The sequence below is a fragment of the Eschrichtius robustus genome, chromosome 15 (assembly GCF_028021215.1).
Source record: "Eschrichtius robustus isolate mEscRob2 chromosome 15, mEscRob2.pri, whole genome shotgun sequence".
NCBI lineage: Eukaryota > Metazoa > Chordata > Mammalia > Artiodactyla > Eschrichtiidae > Eschrichtius > Eschrichtius robustus.
Genome location: NC_090838.1, coordinates 15,735,152 through 15,752,880, shown reverse-complemented (window position 1 = coordinate 15,752,880; position 17,729 = coordinate 15,735,152). Strand labels below are relative to the sequence as shown.

Genomic DNA, 17,729 nt, shown 5'->3' with positions numbered 1-17,729 from the left:
TTTCAGTTTTCATCAGGTCATCATTATTTGTTGTGAGTCATTTTTACATATCGACGTAGTAGTAGTGTACCCTCTTCACCACTATGCTTTGGTGTCCGATTATTTCTTTCTTTCTACCTCACCTGTCCTTCCCCGTCCCCCACCACTACCACCACACACCCCATACTTTTCCAGTTTCCTGTTTCAGGTTACAGGTGCAGAGTCCTCTGTTCAGATCTATTGCCTGTGACTTGTAATCTGTAGGGATCAGGAAGTATCTTGAGCCAGTGTATGTAAAGGCAATAGAAATAACCACGTGTTTGACTTGTAAGCCAAGATTTTCTTACAGAGCCCTTCTTCTGAAGAAGAACTTAAAAAAACAATGTAAAACAAAACAAAAAGACCTTACCCCACTATCACTTAGAAACGTAACCAAATACAGCCCCCTCAAAATGATTACAGTATGGAGGAATGAGAGGTAAAATCAGATGAACATATGGGAAATCTGTGATCCTCATTGTTACGCCGTCTTGAACACTGACGTCACTTTGTGTTGAGGTTCCTAGCGTATGCCTTGGGCAGCGCGTGCCCCATAACTGCTTGGACAGGACTTGTCTCTTGACACCTGAAGGTAGGGGTGGGTTCCTGTAATCCATATTTACTACTCCTGCTCAACTGTCTGATACCTTCATGCATGAGGGAAGGAATGGCATTTCCCCAGTGCTAAGGCTCATCAAGCTGGACTTCTCAATAGAGACAGTTCCAGTTGTAATTGCCTCACTGAAAAGGAAACGCTCCATAGAAATAGTCTTCGAAGAGTTAGGCACAAAGTAACAGCAGGTGCCACAGTGATGCTTTCCTCCTTGTCTAAGAGACTTCATTGGGGGAGGTCTTTCCTGCCTTGCTTTCCTTCTAGTTGACCCTTTTGTATTAGGGTTTTTCACAAGACCTCACCACCATAGCTTGTACTGGTGTGAGGACTTCCAGAGTACCCTTCTCAGTGTCCCAGTGTCTTCGGGCAAGAGAGTGCAGTGGAGCAGAGGAACAGACCTGATGGACAGGAGCCCAAGTCTGAATTTTGCATTTCTAGATTTCTCAACACTGTTTCGTACTCTGAGGAAGTGCTGAACAACTGTGCATAATGACTGTTCCAGATGCTATTTCCTGGATATAATTTAAAGGATTCTTGGTGCTAAGAGTAGGGAGTGGTTTAGGGAGAATCTAAAGTTATTAGCCCTATTGGTAGATCATTAATGCCTGCGGAGAGCTTGTACTCGCAGCAGTATTGCAAGGGGAAGCTGTGGCAGGGTGGTTGCTGAGAAATTCTGAGAAATTTATTTTTTCCACAACTGGCCAGAATAGTCCCCCACTGGTTGTGAGGTTGCAACATTTTAGAGAGACCGGCACCAGGAGGAAGAACCAGGCAACTGCCAGGCTCTCCTGTTCTCCAGGAATCAAAAGGAACTTCCTACACTGCTGAGAGCCCTGGCAAAATGAAGTGTGGCTTGGGGCCTTTGGCATGCCCAGAAATGGTTGTAGTGACAAAAACCAGGAGAGTAGGAAGAGGAAATTCAGTGAGAAATCTGTGAGCCACAGATCCTTTGCAGCTTTCAAAACCAAAACCCAGGTGAAAGCCAGAAAAATCCCTATGAAGTGTTTTCGAATAAGTCTACAACTCAAAAGTTTATTTGTTAGTAATTGACTCTCTGGAGTACTACATTAAATATTCCCCTCTTTAAAGTGTTTTTTAATTAACCATCTCTTTAAATGTTGGTTACATCATAACATTACTGTAATAAAAGCTGGTATTTTTATAAGAGTGATCTCACCTGTCCATATTCAGATAATGGATTCAACGATCCAAGTAGAAAATTATCCAGTGGGCAATAAGACGTATTTCCCATATCCTCCTCCCGCCTCTGCTTGATCCCCTCCAATCTCTTCGTCACTGCAGCCGGAGTAAGTTTCCTACCATACAGACTTAATCACGTCACTTCATTGTGTGAAGTCTTTTGTTAGCTCCTGTGGACTTCAGAACAAGGTACAACCTCCTTAGTGGGGCACAGAGGCTGTTCATGACTTCATCTCTCTCCAGCAGCTCTCCAGACTTATCTCCCATATTCCAGCCTTTTTTTTTTTTAATTAATTAATTTATTTATTTTTGTCTGTGTTGGGTCTTCGTTGCTGTGCGCGGGCTTTCTCTAGTTGCAGCGAGTGGGGGCTACTCTTGGTTGTGGTGTGCGGGCTTCTCATTGTGGTGGCTTCTCTTGTTGCGGAGCATGGGCTCTAGGCGCATGGGCTTCAGTAGTTATGGCATGTGGGCTCAGTAGTTGTGACTCACGAGCTCTAGAGCGCAGGCTCAGTAGTTGTGGCACACGGGGTTAGTTGCTCCACGGCATGTGGGATCTTCCCAGACCAGGGATCGAACCCGTGTCCCCAGCATTGGCAGGCGGATTCTTAACCACTGCACCACCAGGGAAGCCCAGCCATTTTAAATTACTTCCAATTCCCAAGCGTGCCATACTCCTTCATACTTTTTATTTGCTTGGTATACTCCCCACAGTGTGCTCCCCCAACTTGAAGACTCAACTTGGACATCAGTGCTCTAGGGAACCTTTGCTGCCCACTGGTTCCCACCAGATGCCCTTATCCGGGCTAATTGTCTTGTGTACGTGGTGCCTCCAGTCCTTCCCTCCCCCAGAGACTGTCTTATTATCTGTTTTCCAGGTTCCTAATACAGAGTAGATGCTCAATAAGTATTTGCTGAATAGATTAATGATTAAGTGTTTGAATGAGTGAACAAATTTGGTGTGTTATGGAAACTACAGGTGACTATAACTAACCACTTACGGCATAACTCTTTTTTTTCAGTGATAACAGATGTCAGAGGGGCCTTAAAATTTAGTTTTTGGGTTTTTTTGTTAGAAATTACCAGTATGTACCCTTCTGAATAGGATTTCATTTTTGTTGCCTTTTTTTTTTTTTTTCAGAAATACAGAAGTAGAACATAGTTTTTCAGTGAAGAACAGCAGCTTAGAGCTAGACGTAGAGATAAAGATGTGTGTGTGTATACGCTTATGAATGTATATGTGTATATACACATAAATATACATATATATATATATACATAGGTGGTGTATATATGCTTATGTGCCCATACGTATGTATACATTATGTGTGCATATGTACACATTTGTATGTGTATATACATATATGTGTCTGCATAAACGTGTGTGTGTATGTGTATCAGGGATTGGTACAGATCAGTAGTCAATAAGCGTCTTAGTAATGCCTCAGAGGAAGCTCTGTCTCCATCCAGCCTGCTTGCTGTCACCTGAAGTATGATTGTAACACCTCCCCACTGAATCAGCACACTCTCCTGCTACCTGGAGCCTATTCCTAGAAATGTCGTAGACACTCTCAGGGTTCTGATAACATTTCATCTGCTACATTAAGAAGCAGAGTCCATCTGATTCATCTTTGCATACATCCAACAAACATGTCCCATATGCCTAGCATGTGGTTGTATGAAAACTATTAAGTGTATAATGAATGTTTACTAGTTACTCAGTGATTATGTCTCAATAACTCTTCCTTGCCCTCATCGGCCATCTCTCCAGTGTCCATCTCAACCTCAACATACACAACTTTGCTGGCGAGTCCTTTTAGTGAATCATGGGTGATGTATCACACCAGGCTCTCCCTACATGGGTTTCTTTCCATCAGATGCCAAGGTTCGCTCCCATAAACCATGAAAGCTCACTGCCTTGAGAGAGCCACTCTCTGGAGGGAGCCTTGGGACTCGCTTATAGGGCCAGGTGCAGGGGCTGTTTTCAAAGCATTACAGGTTGCTGGTGTCATATCCGTGTTGGGAGGGGAAGTGTTTTCTAATAAAATGTTTTTGTCTTGTCTTCTAGCTTACATTTTACTATGGTACTATAGATGCTTGGTGTCCAAAAGAGTACTATGAAGACATGAAGAAAGATTTTCCAGAAGGAGATATTCGACTCTGTGAGAAAAAAATACCTCATGATTTTATCCTCTATTTTTACCAGGAAATGGCAGACATGGTAGCTGACTGGCTAAAGGATGATCTGTCCAAAATATAAATCCTGACACAAGGAGCAAGCACTGACAGCTAGTACATAAAGGCAGTAGGTGTACTTAGTAGTAAGTAGTGTACTTAGTAGGTAAATGTTTAATTTTAATGTTGGTTATTAGAAGAGAAAAAAAGTGAGACCCTCTTGGCTTAAAAACTATCAGCTCCCAGCTCCCCATGCTACAGACTGAAATAAACACAGTTGATCAATATTCCATAGGATTAACAACACATTTTCCAAGACTCAGGGAACACAGTGATCTAAACATAGTCTCTTTTGTTTGCACGAGATGCCCAGTGGCACCATACAGTTTACTTTGGTAGGCAAGATCCTTGCAGACAAAAGGAAATCTAAATTTAGTTGATTTTAATTGAGTTACAATGTAGAATAGGTTCCCCTAGAGAAAATTATGAAAGACCTACTAGAAAATGTAAGAGACCGGTGAATGTTAAGTGTGTAGTCGGATATGTGAAGCATATGAGATCACGAGAAGGATACACTCAAGTCCAGTAGCAGGAAGTGATGAGCAGTGGACCCGGGTCTCTCTTAAGGACAGAAGCTGAAGGTCAGCCCAGACTAACTTTGCACAGGTCTTGGCTGAGATCATCAGAATCAGACTGGATATCAGAACAGCCTGCACACCCCACCTGTTACTACCTTGCAGCATGTCTCCAACCACCAAGTCAGCCTTCTGTCTGGCCGCCAGTGGCACAAGCCCCAGCAGAGCCAGTGGCAGGGGAAGCACTGCTTGTCTCCTTTCCCGAGGAGTGTGACTTCCCGGTCTGCCTGCAGTAGTCAGCAAATAAAGCTCGTCAGACATTCCTCTGGTCAACTAACAGCTAATAAGAGTTATTGAAGGATCCCAATTTCTGCCTTCCTCCACAGACAGCCAGCAAGCTCTGGCTGTGAGCTCCCTGCAGGCTGCTCTTCTCCAGAGCCAGGGTGAGGAGGCCCTGGGCTGTCCCAGATCAGCCTTGTACCTGCCACATGCAACTGCCCCTTCTGTGATTTTTTTCAGTCAAACTCCACTGAGGACCAGCAGTGAACCAAGTACTATAAAGGCATTGTGGATAGATTGTTAGCTACATTATGATTCTTTTCTTCTGAAAATCTTCTAGTAAGTAATTTTTGAAAGGGCATCTTTAAATTGCTGAATAGAGAATTACCATAAATGATTTCTCCATTAGTTTTGTTAGTTGGAAAGAAATTGTTTTACTAATGAACCAAAACAACCCATTAAATTATGTGAATTCACCCTCTCCAGGCACCTTGAGGTCCAGTAAAGAAGAAACTTGTTCTCTGGCCTAGAGTGGGCTAACAATATTGCTTCCTTCCCTAAACTGACTCAATCCTGGGACCTTAGGAGCCAGTAAGTCCCGCTGACTGCAGAGATGGTTGATGATAGATAGAAACATTCCATTTTCTCCTAGAGGACATCCCTCATGGTGTCCCATTCGTTAAGGACAGTGGGATGTTGTCCTTCTTCTCAAAACCTAAAGCCCCCTGATGAAAGATTCACCTCTGATATGCTGCCAACCCAGTGGTGAGCGTTGTATGAGTTATGACCCTTTGGCGTGGCTTCTGTGTCAGAGCAAATGACTTCTCAGAGGGGAGGAGCCAAGCTCCAGGCAAGCAGTGCTCTTGGCCCCAGAAAGGAGCCAGTAGATGCCTAAGCCACTGGGGCAAGGCTGCATACAGAGTCCTTATTGGCAACTGTGTAGGGAGGCCTTCTAGAAATCTGATATTAGGAGCTTGGTCTCATGGCTCTGAAGTGCCTTGCATACAGGAGATGCACAATAGTACTAACCCGAAGCACTTAAGCAAGTACCGGGTAAATCATGCCACTGGAATGAAGAATAACATGCCCAGCTTTTCTTTTAGCGTTACTTTACAACATTACTTCCTATTTCAGGAGTCCACGTGTATGAAATTATGTCTGATAAACCAAAGGCTACCAGAGCTTAAAAAATGATAAGAAGTAAAATGATAAAGTAAATTTCCTGTTTATCATCTAAGCACCAAATGAATTTTCAAAATAAGTGTTTTACCCGCACTTTCTGACCTTGCCTGGCCTGATCTCTGTGTGTTGGGGGAGGAGGGGTACAATCTTGGCATCCTCCTGAGTTAGACTCGGGTCAGAGTCTCTCTGTTAAATTGAAAAGCCACTTTCTCAGTGCTTCTTTTAGGGAAGGAAGAATCAGATTTCAGGAGATTGAAGTTCATTTTATTTCATTAGGAATTAAGCAAAAATGTTTCCGTGCATATGTATGAGGTGATAGGGTATGTGAACTCTGGAGGCCTTACTGTCTGTGTGATTTTAGACAACTTCATCTAATTTCTCCATGCCTCAATGTCCTCATTTATAAGATAGGATTCCTAATAATATGTACCTCATATTGTTGAAGAATTCAATGGGATGATTAAATGAAAGCATTTAGCACAATGCCTGACTAAGAGTATCTTCTCAATAAAGACTGGCTATATTAATAATAATTATTATTAAGCATCATTATAATAAAAAATAAAAGACTAAAGTTGGTAAGCAGTGGATGAAATCCATTTTCCAGAAGCATTTCTGCCTGTATATCCCAGTCAGCCACTTGAATGGCCCTTGTCAAAGATTTAATAACTTCATCTGGGATTATCTAGGGCTGAATGAAAGGCCTAAACTGGAAATCATGACCATTTGTTCCCAGTCTGCTCTGGACTGTGGGGGAGAATCTCCAGAGGCAGCCCCAGTGGTTTTTCGTGGCCAGGTGTCCAAGGCAGCAGCCCTCTCACCATTGGCCTCTCCACTCCACCCTTGGAGAGCCAGTGACCTCCAACGGCTTGATTTTTCAATATCCTACATTATATTAAAATTACATTTAATTCCAGACGTGAGGAGACACAACAACTTAATGTAATACCTGATTCTGGATTAGATGTTTTTGTTATTAAAAAAAAAACTGTTAGGACGGTTTGCAAAACTTCATTGAATGGGATCTGAAGAGTAGATGGGGATAAGAGACCAATGTTAATTTTCTGATTTCACTGGTTGTATTGTGGACAAGTAGGAAAATGTCCTTATTTGTACTGAAGACACACAAGTGTCAGGGAGCCATGGGGCATTATGTCAATTTACTCTCAAATGGTTCAGAGAAAAAGAAAGTTCTTTGTTCTTGTAACATTTTTGTAAGTTTGAGATGATTTTGAAATGTATACGAATAATTATTTTTAAAAACAAAAAACAAAAAAACACACTCTCCTTCTGCATCTGTCTCTTATTGCTTCTTTTCCAGAAAGTGAATTACTTCTTCTAGGAAGTAAATGAAGACTGGGGTTCAAATCCTGGATCTGTCATTTATCAGGTTTGTGATGTTCAGAGGCTTAACCTCCCTGAGCCCTCTCCTTCACTCCCCTACTGGCCCTCATCTACAAAAGTACTTGCGTTAGCTTTTGGACTTCGGAAGGGTTTTTGTTTGTCTTTAATGGGGTCAAACGAGGTCTTGCATATAGTATTTAGCACCCTGTCTGGTAGATGCTCTATTAAATGGTACCTAAAGGAGAAGGATAGCAAACGTGTTTGTCTTTTACACTCTCTTCTCTTTGTTGCAATGGAGGACTCCTCGATATCCCAGCTTCTGCATTGTTTCACCCAGCCTGAAATTTGATTCTCATCGTCTCAGCGTTTCTGGTTCATATTGGTGAAGGAGGCCACTCGCTCACCTGATACAGCTTTCTGACCCCAGGCCATTGCAGGCCTCTCGCACACAGCCCAGGACACCCAAACATCCCCTCGAGGAGCTTATAGTCCTTTGAAAAGATGTAGGAAGCAAAGTGTTTCTTAAATAACACGAGGCATCATCTTTGTTCCTGGCCCCCTCTTGCCAGAGAGAAGAGACGTCCTTGGGCTTCTCCTTTCCTTGCTGGGTGGGGCCTAAGGAACAGGCAGTGCCTGGGACTGAGTGAGCTCTGTGAACTGGTACATCTCTGAGGACTTGAGGCAGAAGCTCTCCTGTAGGAGTGCCGAGGACAGGGAAGATTTCCGTTCCCAAGGGGCTGAGAGCCCTGCCTCTGTGCCCTGGAGGTGTAGGGGAGTGATCACAGTGGCCCACGTGGGGAGCCGATGTGGGACGTGGGTCTGTCCTCTCCAGCAGGCTGAGGGCATCTCCAGAGCAAAACGGTGAGGGCCGGAGAAGGCTCCGGGTTGCTGCAGTTCTGTAAAGAGAAAACTGCTGGAGGGAGGGTGTGGCAGGGCTGCTCCTGGTGCCAGAAGGACAGGCGGAACTTGGGTGGGTTTGGAAGAGAAGAGAACAAGTCCAGAGAAAGAATGTGCTGCTCACCCTGCACTTTCACAGCGTCTCATTCAGGCCCCACAGTCGTGTGTTACCACGAGGGTGCCAAGCGGGTGACGTGCTCAAGACCTCACAGCTACTGAGTGACAGCTGGGCTCTGCCCCAGCGACACGGCTTCAGCCCTTCCCATGCACCGTGCTGCCTCCTGAAGGGGACAGCGGGCAGGCGGCCAGAGGAGGGGAGGCTTGGGGAAGTGGTCACGCGAGGGCCGGCGAAGGCCAGGTTGTCAGGGGAAGGGAAGAGGAGAGGGTTGGGAACAACTGAGTAGCGTCAGAAGAACAGAGGATACAACAGACACGGCTTTGGGGTGCGGGGTGCGTATCAGGCAGCGGCCTGTGCAGGTCAGAGCTGGGGCTGAGTCCCGCATTCCGGTCTCGGCAGCTTTGCTACGGCCACCGGGTGCTCCAGATGCACTTACTTCCCTCTGCTCCTCCAAACTTGTGCTGTGCCCTGAACCTTTGGGATAAACCGCTCCAGCTTTGAGAGTTCCCGTGCCTCGACCCTTCCCCAAAATACAACCGCTTCTGCCCCACAGAGTGGCCTCTCTCTCTCTCTCCCCACCTCCTCTCTCTCTGTGTCTCTCTCTGTCTCTCTGTCCTCTCTGTCTCCCTCTCTCTCTCTCTCTGTCCTCTCTCTCTGTCCTCTCTCTCTGTCTGTCTCTCTGTCTCTGTCCTCTCTCTCTGTCTCTGTCTGTCTCTCTGTCTCTGTCTCTCTGTCCTCTCTCTCTCTGTCTCTGTCCTCTCTGTCTCTCTGTCTCTGTCTCTCTGTCCTCTCTGTCTCTGTCCTCTCTCTCTGTCTCTCTGTCCTCTGTCTGTCTGTCTCTGTCCTCTCTCTGTCTCTCTGTTTCTCTGTCTCTCTCTGTCTGTCTCTCTCTGTCTCTCCCCCGTCCCTCCCTCCGTCTGAACCCTCACGGTCCCCTGGTCATGTCTCTATTTTCTCAGGGCTTATAGAATAGGGCCTGTCACACAGAATAGTCAATAAATATTGTTTCCTAAATTAATAAAAGTTGCTGCCATAGGCAGCAACATAGCATAGGTTGCCTAATAGGCAACCTCTCCAGAAATACAGTTCCCTCAGTCAGTCAGACTATCAGGGAATCACATTGCTGGGACTCCTTGTCCCTCAAAACTGAATATGTAACTGGACGTATGACATGGACTTGCTATTTTATCCCTTAAGCATTTCCTCAGCCTTGCTCTGCACAGTTGGGTCAGACAGATTCCAGGACATAGACTGTTCACTATCTGGCACTAGCAAGGCCACGGCACGTCGTGGCCCATTCTTCAGCCCGTCCGGCTGCAACTGTTACTTCCATTCTTCTATGATTAGAAAACCTCTGGAGTTTGGGTATTAGCAACTACCAAGTATGCGGTTATTATTTGTTGAGCGCTAACCCTGTGCAACACCCCAAGTGGGAATTACAGCAACAATACACGAGAGCCCGCTCCGGGACAGCAGAGCGTTTTCATTTTGTATCGCATTCCTCAGACACTCTGGCAGAGGGGCTGTGCTGACCTCCCCACACTGGGACAGACTTCCTTGCTGGGAGGGTCTATGGGAAAATTCCTCTTCCCGGGGATGGGAATGTGACCTTGTGACTGGGCGTCCATGACAGCCAGGAGTGCGGTGCACCTGCAGGGCCTCCCTCCCTCACAGAGGGACCAGGATCCCACCTCTGCAAACCCACTCTGCTCGGGCTTCGCAGAACATCTGGGCTTCCTCCCGCTGGCCGCGGCTGCAGGGCCATGCACCTGCATGCGATTAGGGCTCAGCAGACACCCCCAGCCTCACGGTCGGCGGCTGCACACTGGTGACACATCACAACGGATGAGTTTCTCCCCAGATCACTGTTCCTTCTGAGCAGAAGAGCTTCCCGGGGGCACAGGAGCACAAGGCATCCACAACCAGGTCAGGCAGCTCTGCCCTCAGCAGGGCAGCAGTTGGTGGCATCTTTGCTTTGACCTGCCTTGGAGTGAGCAGAAAGCGGGCATTCCCAGGGATACCAGGGCCAGGGAGAGTGGAGAAGTCAATCTTCGCCTCCTTTTAGCATCAGTCGTTGCAGGGCCTATAGACCGTCTCGCATCAGTGTTCGGGAAACAGGATAAAATTTTAAGTGCCACCCCTGACTTTCCTTTCTCCTTGTAACTAGCCCTTCTCAACTGAAAGTGTACTCCTCTAACCACAGAATTCCGGGGTAGGTCAAGTGGAGAGTGAAAAATAAAATGAAGAACCGACCAAGGATTGTTAAAGCAAAGCAATGTAAGACTTTACACTTTTCAATGGCAGAGTCATAAAGCTTATACGTTTACAGCAACCTGCCAAATGAGTTAGTTACAAGGTGCATTTTTATTCCAAAGAAAGAGACTCCTTTATTTGGTAGTAATGAAAGTAAGAAGCAAAAAGGGAGCAGACTTTCTTTCACCAGAGCAGGACACATGACCAAGGGGACAGGCATTAACACCCTGCAGGAACATTGGATTACAGCGGATGTGTGCTGCCATCGCTCTGCGAAAAGGTGTGTCACACTGGCCCGATCCATATCCCAGAGGAGGTGATCCTGGTAACAAGTCATTAGTGAGGGCAAGTCCTTGTCATCTTGCCACAACTGCTGTTCCATCACTTATCCTCTCCCACAAATATTTAGGAACAGATGAAATAGCTTTCTCCTTCAACTATAGGAAACAGGTGTGAGAGCCAGGGCAGCAGTGGAAGGCTGTGTGGTCGGTCCTCTCTTGCCTGGTCTAGGAGAGATGCTGAAGGAGCCAAGACAGCATCACAGAGCACAGATCTTTGTACTTGTCCAGAAGAATACCGAGCAAAAGTATCCTGCCAAATTCGCTGTAGGACTTTGTTGGTTTCCCTAGAATATGTAATTGGCCTTGCAGAGGAAGCTGCTGCAGTTGGCTTCTGCCACTGGAATTCAAAGGCACAACTGTGGCCTCCAGAGTGGGAGTGCTCAGGCTTTCTAGATCCTGCAGCAGCTTGATATGTCTGAAAACAGAAAACCTTTCCACTCACACTGTGCTTGGAATGACAACGATCACTCATTACAAATGCCAGCGCTCGTTTTCCAAAGAGAAAATGTTTTCCACTGCATTTTGGCCTCTTCTCCCCCGAACCCAAGCTGGATTCTTCTACCTTCCCATGCAGTGTCTTCATACGGTGTGGGGCTGCACAGCGTCCTATGCAGTGTCACAACAGTCACAAAGACCCAGGAAGCAGCAGCCCCATGCCTGGGGCCCCCATCCTCCTGGACTTAGCGCCTGAGGTGTTTCAAGGGGGAGTGGTCAGCTTAAAGACTCATGGGCCCAGAACCCCTGTTTCAATGCAGTCACTCCTAACGCCTCAGTGGTTGGCTGTTGTTCTTAACATGGGAAGGCCGGATCTCAAAAAGTAGTTCTTTGAAGACCAGTCAGGAGCAGTTTTATCAATAAAATATTTAATCAACTTATCTGTACAAAATATTAAGATGGTTAATGAAGAGTACACAAGCATGTTTAACAAATATATACTGCTATATCATTGTCAAGAAAAATAGAGATTGCTGTTTTACAGTTCATTTACATTTCATTATGTACATCTATTTAAATTTGAGAATACATATACACAGTGGATTTGTACCTGCCCTCAAAGAGTTCCCTGCTGGCCGGCCTGGGCACGGGGGCAGCGTTCTCGACGTCAGCTTGCACTGCCCAAATGGCCAAGCAGGGCAGCAGGGAGCTGGCCCGATCTCCAGCCCCCAAGCCTCAGAGTTCTGCCCTGGCCGAACCAGAGCTGGAAAACAGGTGACAAAGGAGATTCCAGCTTGTGTTAAATGAGTTTAAAAACCTCTCCCCCTTTCCCACCTTACTCCCAAGCCAAGCTGAGAAATACTGTGTCATTGCAAAATGAAGGGGACTTCTATCCCTCCCCCCAAATAATTAATTTTGTCTTCAGCTCCTGAGGGAATGGCGTGTCATTGAGCTGTGATGGCATCAGCGTCACTTCGAGTTTTGCCCGTTTCCTTAAAATCATAGTATTGGAGTTGGAGTGTGTGTGTTTGTTAAGGGGCAGGGTGTCCATCACGTCAGATGCCGCTGTCCACCCAGGGCCCGGTTAAACAGCACCGCAGGTAAGCTGGTGCAGGACTTCTGCAGAAGCCTTCACGGTGAGAAGAACTGCTTCTTTATATATTAAAAAAAAAAAAAAAAAAAAAAAAAATTCTATCCAAACTTTTCAGAATCCCTTATTGTCATCTGCTAAAGGACAAGTAAAAATCGTAAAAACAAAAAAAATCCTTGTAAAAAATCATTAACTTTTCATTTGGGGTGAAATATTTGCAGCTAAAAGACCTAAAGTGACTCGATTATGATTCTTTGTCGTAAAGAACATAAAAGCTGTTCGCACTACAGCATAAAGCGAAATACCAAAAATGAAACAAAATGAAACAATGACTCTAAGCATGCTGGTATTCAATCCGTGATTGATCCAGGTGGAGCGTGACCGAGAAGTTCCCCTCTCCAGAGTCTCTGTTCCTGGCTTGGAACTTGAGAATTTCCCAGCCAGAAAACACATTTTATCACGAGCTTGCTTTCTCCCTGAACTGTATCATCACTTTCGAAACAGAATGCTGAATGGCTGACTTTGCTCTGACTCTGACAGGTCCTGACCCAGAAATATAAGTTGTAAAGAAATAAGCCCGACTCATGCATGCCCTCCTTCCTCAAGCCAGCCTGCTCACCTCAAGCCAAGCTGCTGCTGCCCTGAGCCACGGGGATACGTGCATCTTTTTCTGCCCTTGGCAGCCTTCAGTCACTCAGAGATAAACATGCAGACAAGGAAAGGCCTTCGACACACCTTGTCAGTGCTTTTCAGACCCACTCACCCCACTGAAAAATCCGGGTGAGGGCCGCTCAGGGGTGAGAGGTCTGAGAGAAAGCAGGCTCGTCAGAAAGAATGTACAAGAGGCACAAGTTGTGTGCAGCTGCACTGAACCACCAGCTAGAGGCTGCCCTTCCCCATCCTGCGGCCCAGGGAACGTGCTCAAGGGAGGTTCAGCCTGTGTGCTTCCGACGGGTTTGTGTTTACCTCTAATTCCGCAGGACCCCTGTGAATAAGCCTGGCAGGGTGGGAGTCTTGTCTCTGTCAGCCATGAGCACACCTCAGCCCCAGAAGGTTCAGCCGAGGTTCTAGATTCTGGCAGCCAAGTGTCTGAGCAGAGTCCAGCTGGGAGCAGACACCTCGCCCCGCCTCTAGATGCAGTAACCGCTGGTCAGGTGGAACAGCACAGAGACGAAAAGAAGTGGCTGCAAAGGAGACAGCCACGGGCCCACCCCGGCCCGGCCAGATCTCCAGTCACAGCGCCACCACACTCCTGCTCGCCTGCATCTTAAAAGACAGTGAAAAAGAAATGCAAAAGCTAAACGGCTGGCCGTGTCCCAGAAGGTCTGTGCCACCAGGCCTAAAGGTGCATGGAACTTGACCATCAGAAGCTTCTCCGTGTTTTTCAGACAATTTATTTCACATCTCATTACTGACTTAGAAGATAAAAATTTCTGCACTGCCCTAAACTAGCAGGAGGAAGTTCATCAGGAAAAAAGAGTGAAAACTGCTTCATACACCAGCAGGCTAAGCTGCCCTGCTTACAGACTTACCTGCCTGCAGAAACACCTCTCAGGAAGCTGCCGCGAACACTGCAGCCCTCTTACATGTAGGGGGGTGCGTGTGAGAGAAGCCAGTCCTTTCTTCTGCCAGCACAGCACACACAGTATATACCAGAATGTACTAGAAGGGGCCTGCAGGACTGCTCCCAGAAGGTCCGCACAGGCAAAGAAGCGGACCACTGCTCACTGCTTGTGCTGCTCTGGGGATGCATTTGTACTTTTCAGCAACTGTAAGCATGACTTGAAATGCAAACTAGTTTTTCAACAACCTCACACCCTTCGGTTCCTCCCCGGGAGGCCTGGATGGCTCTGCTGTAGCCGCTGCTGCTGCCATGAAGCCCCAACGCGAACACTGCCTACAGCTAAGCCCCAGGCCCGGGGCACCCACGGCACCCAGGGTGCCGGCAGTTGCGGGGCGGGTGGAAGAGGCTGAGCTCCGGGTGCACAAACGGCACGAGCAGAGAACAGCCCTGAATGAGCGACCAGCCCGTGCCGCAAAGGTCAAATCCTCGATCAGCCCGGCTGACTGACTAGGCTGACTTCAGCCCTCTCCCTGCAGTTGCGTCCAGGCAGGTGGCTCTCTGCAAGCCTGCGATGTGGCCCTCCCGGAAAGAACAGGCTTCTCTCGCCTAAAGCCTCTTTGCAAGTTAACCGTTTGTGCAGTTTTCAGCTCTGGGCACAGATTAAAGTCCAGGACGGCACAAAGGGAGGCAGAAGGCTGCTCCAGTAAAGGGCCGGAAGGCTCCAGGTACCAAAGGCCAAGCTATCTGAAAAATTAGAAGTAACATCTTTTTGCCCCCTCCTTTCTAGTGTTTCTTAGCGTTTAACTCTGCCATCATTTTCCAGGGCCTAAAAAAGAAGAGAAAGAGTAGCTCTTCTGGTACCTGGCCCTGGGTTGCACCCCCGGCAGCTGGGCCAGACACGGGCGTGGCAGTGAGGTGGCTGAGGGGCGGGTGGGGACCTGGCGGAGCAGTTCACCCTCAGGCGGGCTGGCTTGCCTCATCCAGGGACTCTGGGACAGTCCGGCTCGCCAACGAGGCACAGCCTCTTCTTTCCTCTGCCCCCACAGAGGCACCAGCAGCGTGGGAACCTGCCCAAGACCGAGTGTGGCTCTACCCACCCCGTGTGAGCCCAGGCAGAACGCGAGCAGGGCTGGCAGCGCCCCTCAGCTGGGACACAACGTGAGAAAGGTCGTGACTTTGGTGAGCTGAGCCCTAACGCCCCCCCCAAGATCGTGGCCTCCCCCGCGCCTGCCTTGCCCCAGGGGGAAATCAAAGCACCATCCAGGAAGTACCAACAAAGGCTAAGAGTGTAATGAACACACGCACACACAGGCAAAAGCTGCAGCACTTGTGAGAGCGGCTCTGGGACTGGGTCTGAGGAAACCTTCATCTGCTCTGCCTTTGTGATGTGAGTGGGCTCTGGGGACAAAGGAGAATCCCAGAACCACGGGACCTGAGCGCTCCTTATCTTATAGGAGCAGAAATTGAAGCTCTGAGCAGGGCGGTGGCTTCTCCAGAGATGCCTTGTGGAGTGGCCTTCCTGCGGGTGGCCATGCCGGGTGGGGCAGTTCAGTCCTGGGTGTGAGGAGCCCATGGCGGGCTCGGCCCCCAGCGCCGCCCACAGCCCCTCAGAGGGGTCTAGCTACCTCCCATTCCCACTGTCCTCTAGCTGTTGGGTTCACTCAGCCGATGCCTCTTCCCTCCCCAGGCCAGACCCTCTCTGGGAGGACGATGCCGGCCCCTGGCCCCTTCTAACTGCTGCCTTCCAGAGCCTCCCAGCCCACCCGGCATCGCCCAGAGGCCCTCTGGCCCGCAGCCCACTGAGCCAGCCCTGCTTTCTGGACCTGCAGGAGGTTCTGTGTCCTGAGAATCATTTGTGGCCCAGAGATGGCTGCAGTGCTTTCTCTTCCTCTCACTGGATTTTCTGGAGACCACATTCAAACAAGAAGAGTCTGACTTTTTCTGTGCACAAGCTGCTCTTGAAAAGCATTCAGTTTTTCTCCCTGCTTTAAGAAGAAGATCAGTCTACAGTCCATAGTTATTTTCTGCTTTGAGTTTGAATGAAATTGAGAACAGGATAAATGACTTGTAGGATTTGAATTCCACTTGGATTACACCCACAAGGTGGTCAGTACTCTCGAGCACTGATAGAAGCGAGGTTTCTGCTCCTGCTGACACCTCCGAGAGCCGTCGGGGGGAAGTCATCGCACTGGGGTTTGACGGGTGACTCGCCAATCACACAATCCACTCCTCTTCTCCCTCCCATGCCACGTTAGCAATAAAATGCCACGACAGGAGGGCGAAGGGGAGCGTGTACTCGATGAATGGCACAGCTCAAGCCCGCTTCCCCAAGCTGAGCTGACAAAGCCTGCCACCCTCTCTGGAGGGCCCAGCCCCCCTGACTGGAAAGCCAGAATTCAACCAGGCAAGCCTTGTGGCATCGGTGGGCACTGCCACCCGCCAGTGCAAGGGTCGCCCTTGGTACGGAAGTCTGGCTTCAAGCAGCAGTGACCAGACTGCCTGGGGGTCTGGCAGACCTGGCACCAACCCCCTGAGGGCCCCAGCTGGCCTGCCCTGTGCTCCCCAGGCAGGGATGCCAGACCTCCCTCTCTAGCAGGAAGAGTAGTTTGAATGATCTCAACTAGCAGTACAAGATTCTCCCCCAGCAAAATGGAAAATGTGATTTACTTTGAGAGGAATACGTTGGTGACCACAGGTGAGGAGGGGAGAGCCACCTTTGCTCGCAGTCCTGACACACTCCGTGCCTGCTTGTCAACAGCCAGCTCTCCCACCCCTCGGGATGGGAGATTCCAGCTGGGTGATTCGGCCCCGCTCCCCGCTGCCTAGAGGACAGACAGACGGTACACGGCACTACCAACTGTGCGGGCAGAACACGCTTCTCCACATCTTGACAAAGCTACTCAAACCGCAGCTCTGCAGCAAAAACCTGTCTGCCTCCACACGTGATGGCCCTTTTGCTGTCTTTTTTACAAAGCACAGCACATCATCCCCTCCATTCACCTGCTTTTAACTCTGAGACGCCAGAAGCCTGAGATGGGCCACGGTGGTCCCTGGGGTTACATGCAGCTCTGGAGGAAATCTAGGAGGCATTCCTTTTATGTGATAAAGAACACACTGAGGGCATCAGGGGCCATCGAAGGAACCGTCACTGACCAAGGACAGCGTCCCCCAGCCAGGGGTGCTGCCTGGGCTCAAGATGCAGGGAGACGCCCCCCTTCCACCGTCACTTACAACGCCCCTTGGGAGAAGCAAGTCAACAGAGGAAACAGAAAATGAACATATTTTTCCTGCCATAAAAAGCTCAGGCTAAATCAAGACATTTCTTCCTCCCAAATTGTTTTTCCTAGTTACTAAAAAAGTATCAAATGTTTGCTTTTGTCCAAAGATATTATATATCCTAGAATTTCTTCAAAATAATATTTAGCTATAGTTTTTCAGCTCCCTTTCTAAAACTTCTAATACCACAAGTTTTAATACTTTAGTGCCATTTAAAAAATTCTTCATTATGACAGGTATCAGAGCAATCACCATGCAATTACTATTGGAATCATAGTTTAGAAAAGGAGAGTGCGGCTTCCCTGGCAAAATTCGTAAATGTTTGCCCAGTCATTGAAATCGGATGGGAGTGTACCATGGCAGCCACTTTGG

At 48.1% G+C, this 17,729-nt stretch overlaps 1 protein-coding gene across 3 annotated transcripts in view; it reads left to right on the top strand.

The window, feature by feature from the left end:
* Nucleotides 1–7,312, top strand: part of LDAH (lipid droplet associated hydrolase) — a 94,180-nt gene extending 86,868 nt beyond the window's left edge. For 2 of the 3 annotated variants that reach the window (XM_068564553.1, XM_068564554.1), the window contains one exon: nucleotides 3,897–7,312. In XM_068564553.1, the coding sequence (XP_068420654.1) occupies nucleotides 3,897–4,088 (192 nt within the window). In that variant the 3' untranslated portion in view covers nucleotides 4,089–7,312. The remainder of the gene's footprint in view (nucleotides 1–3,896) is intronic. The other variant, XR_011076582.1, reaches the window with a different exon arrangement.
* Nucleotides 7,313–17,729: the final 10,417 nt, after the last annotated feature.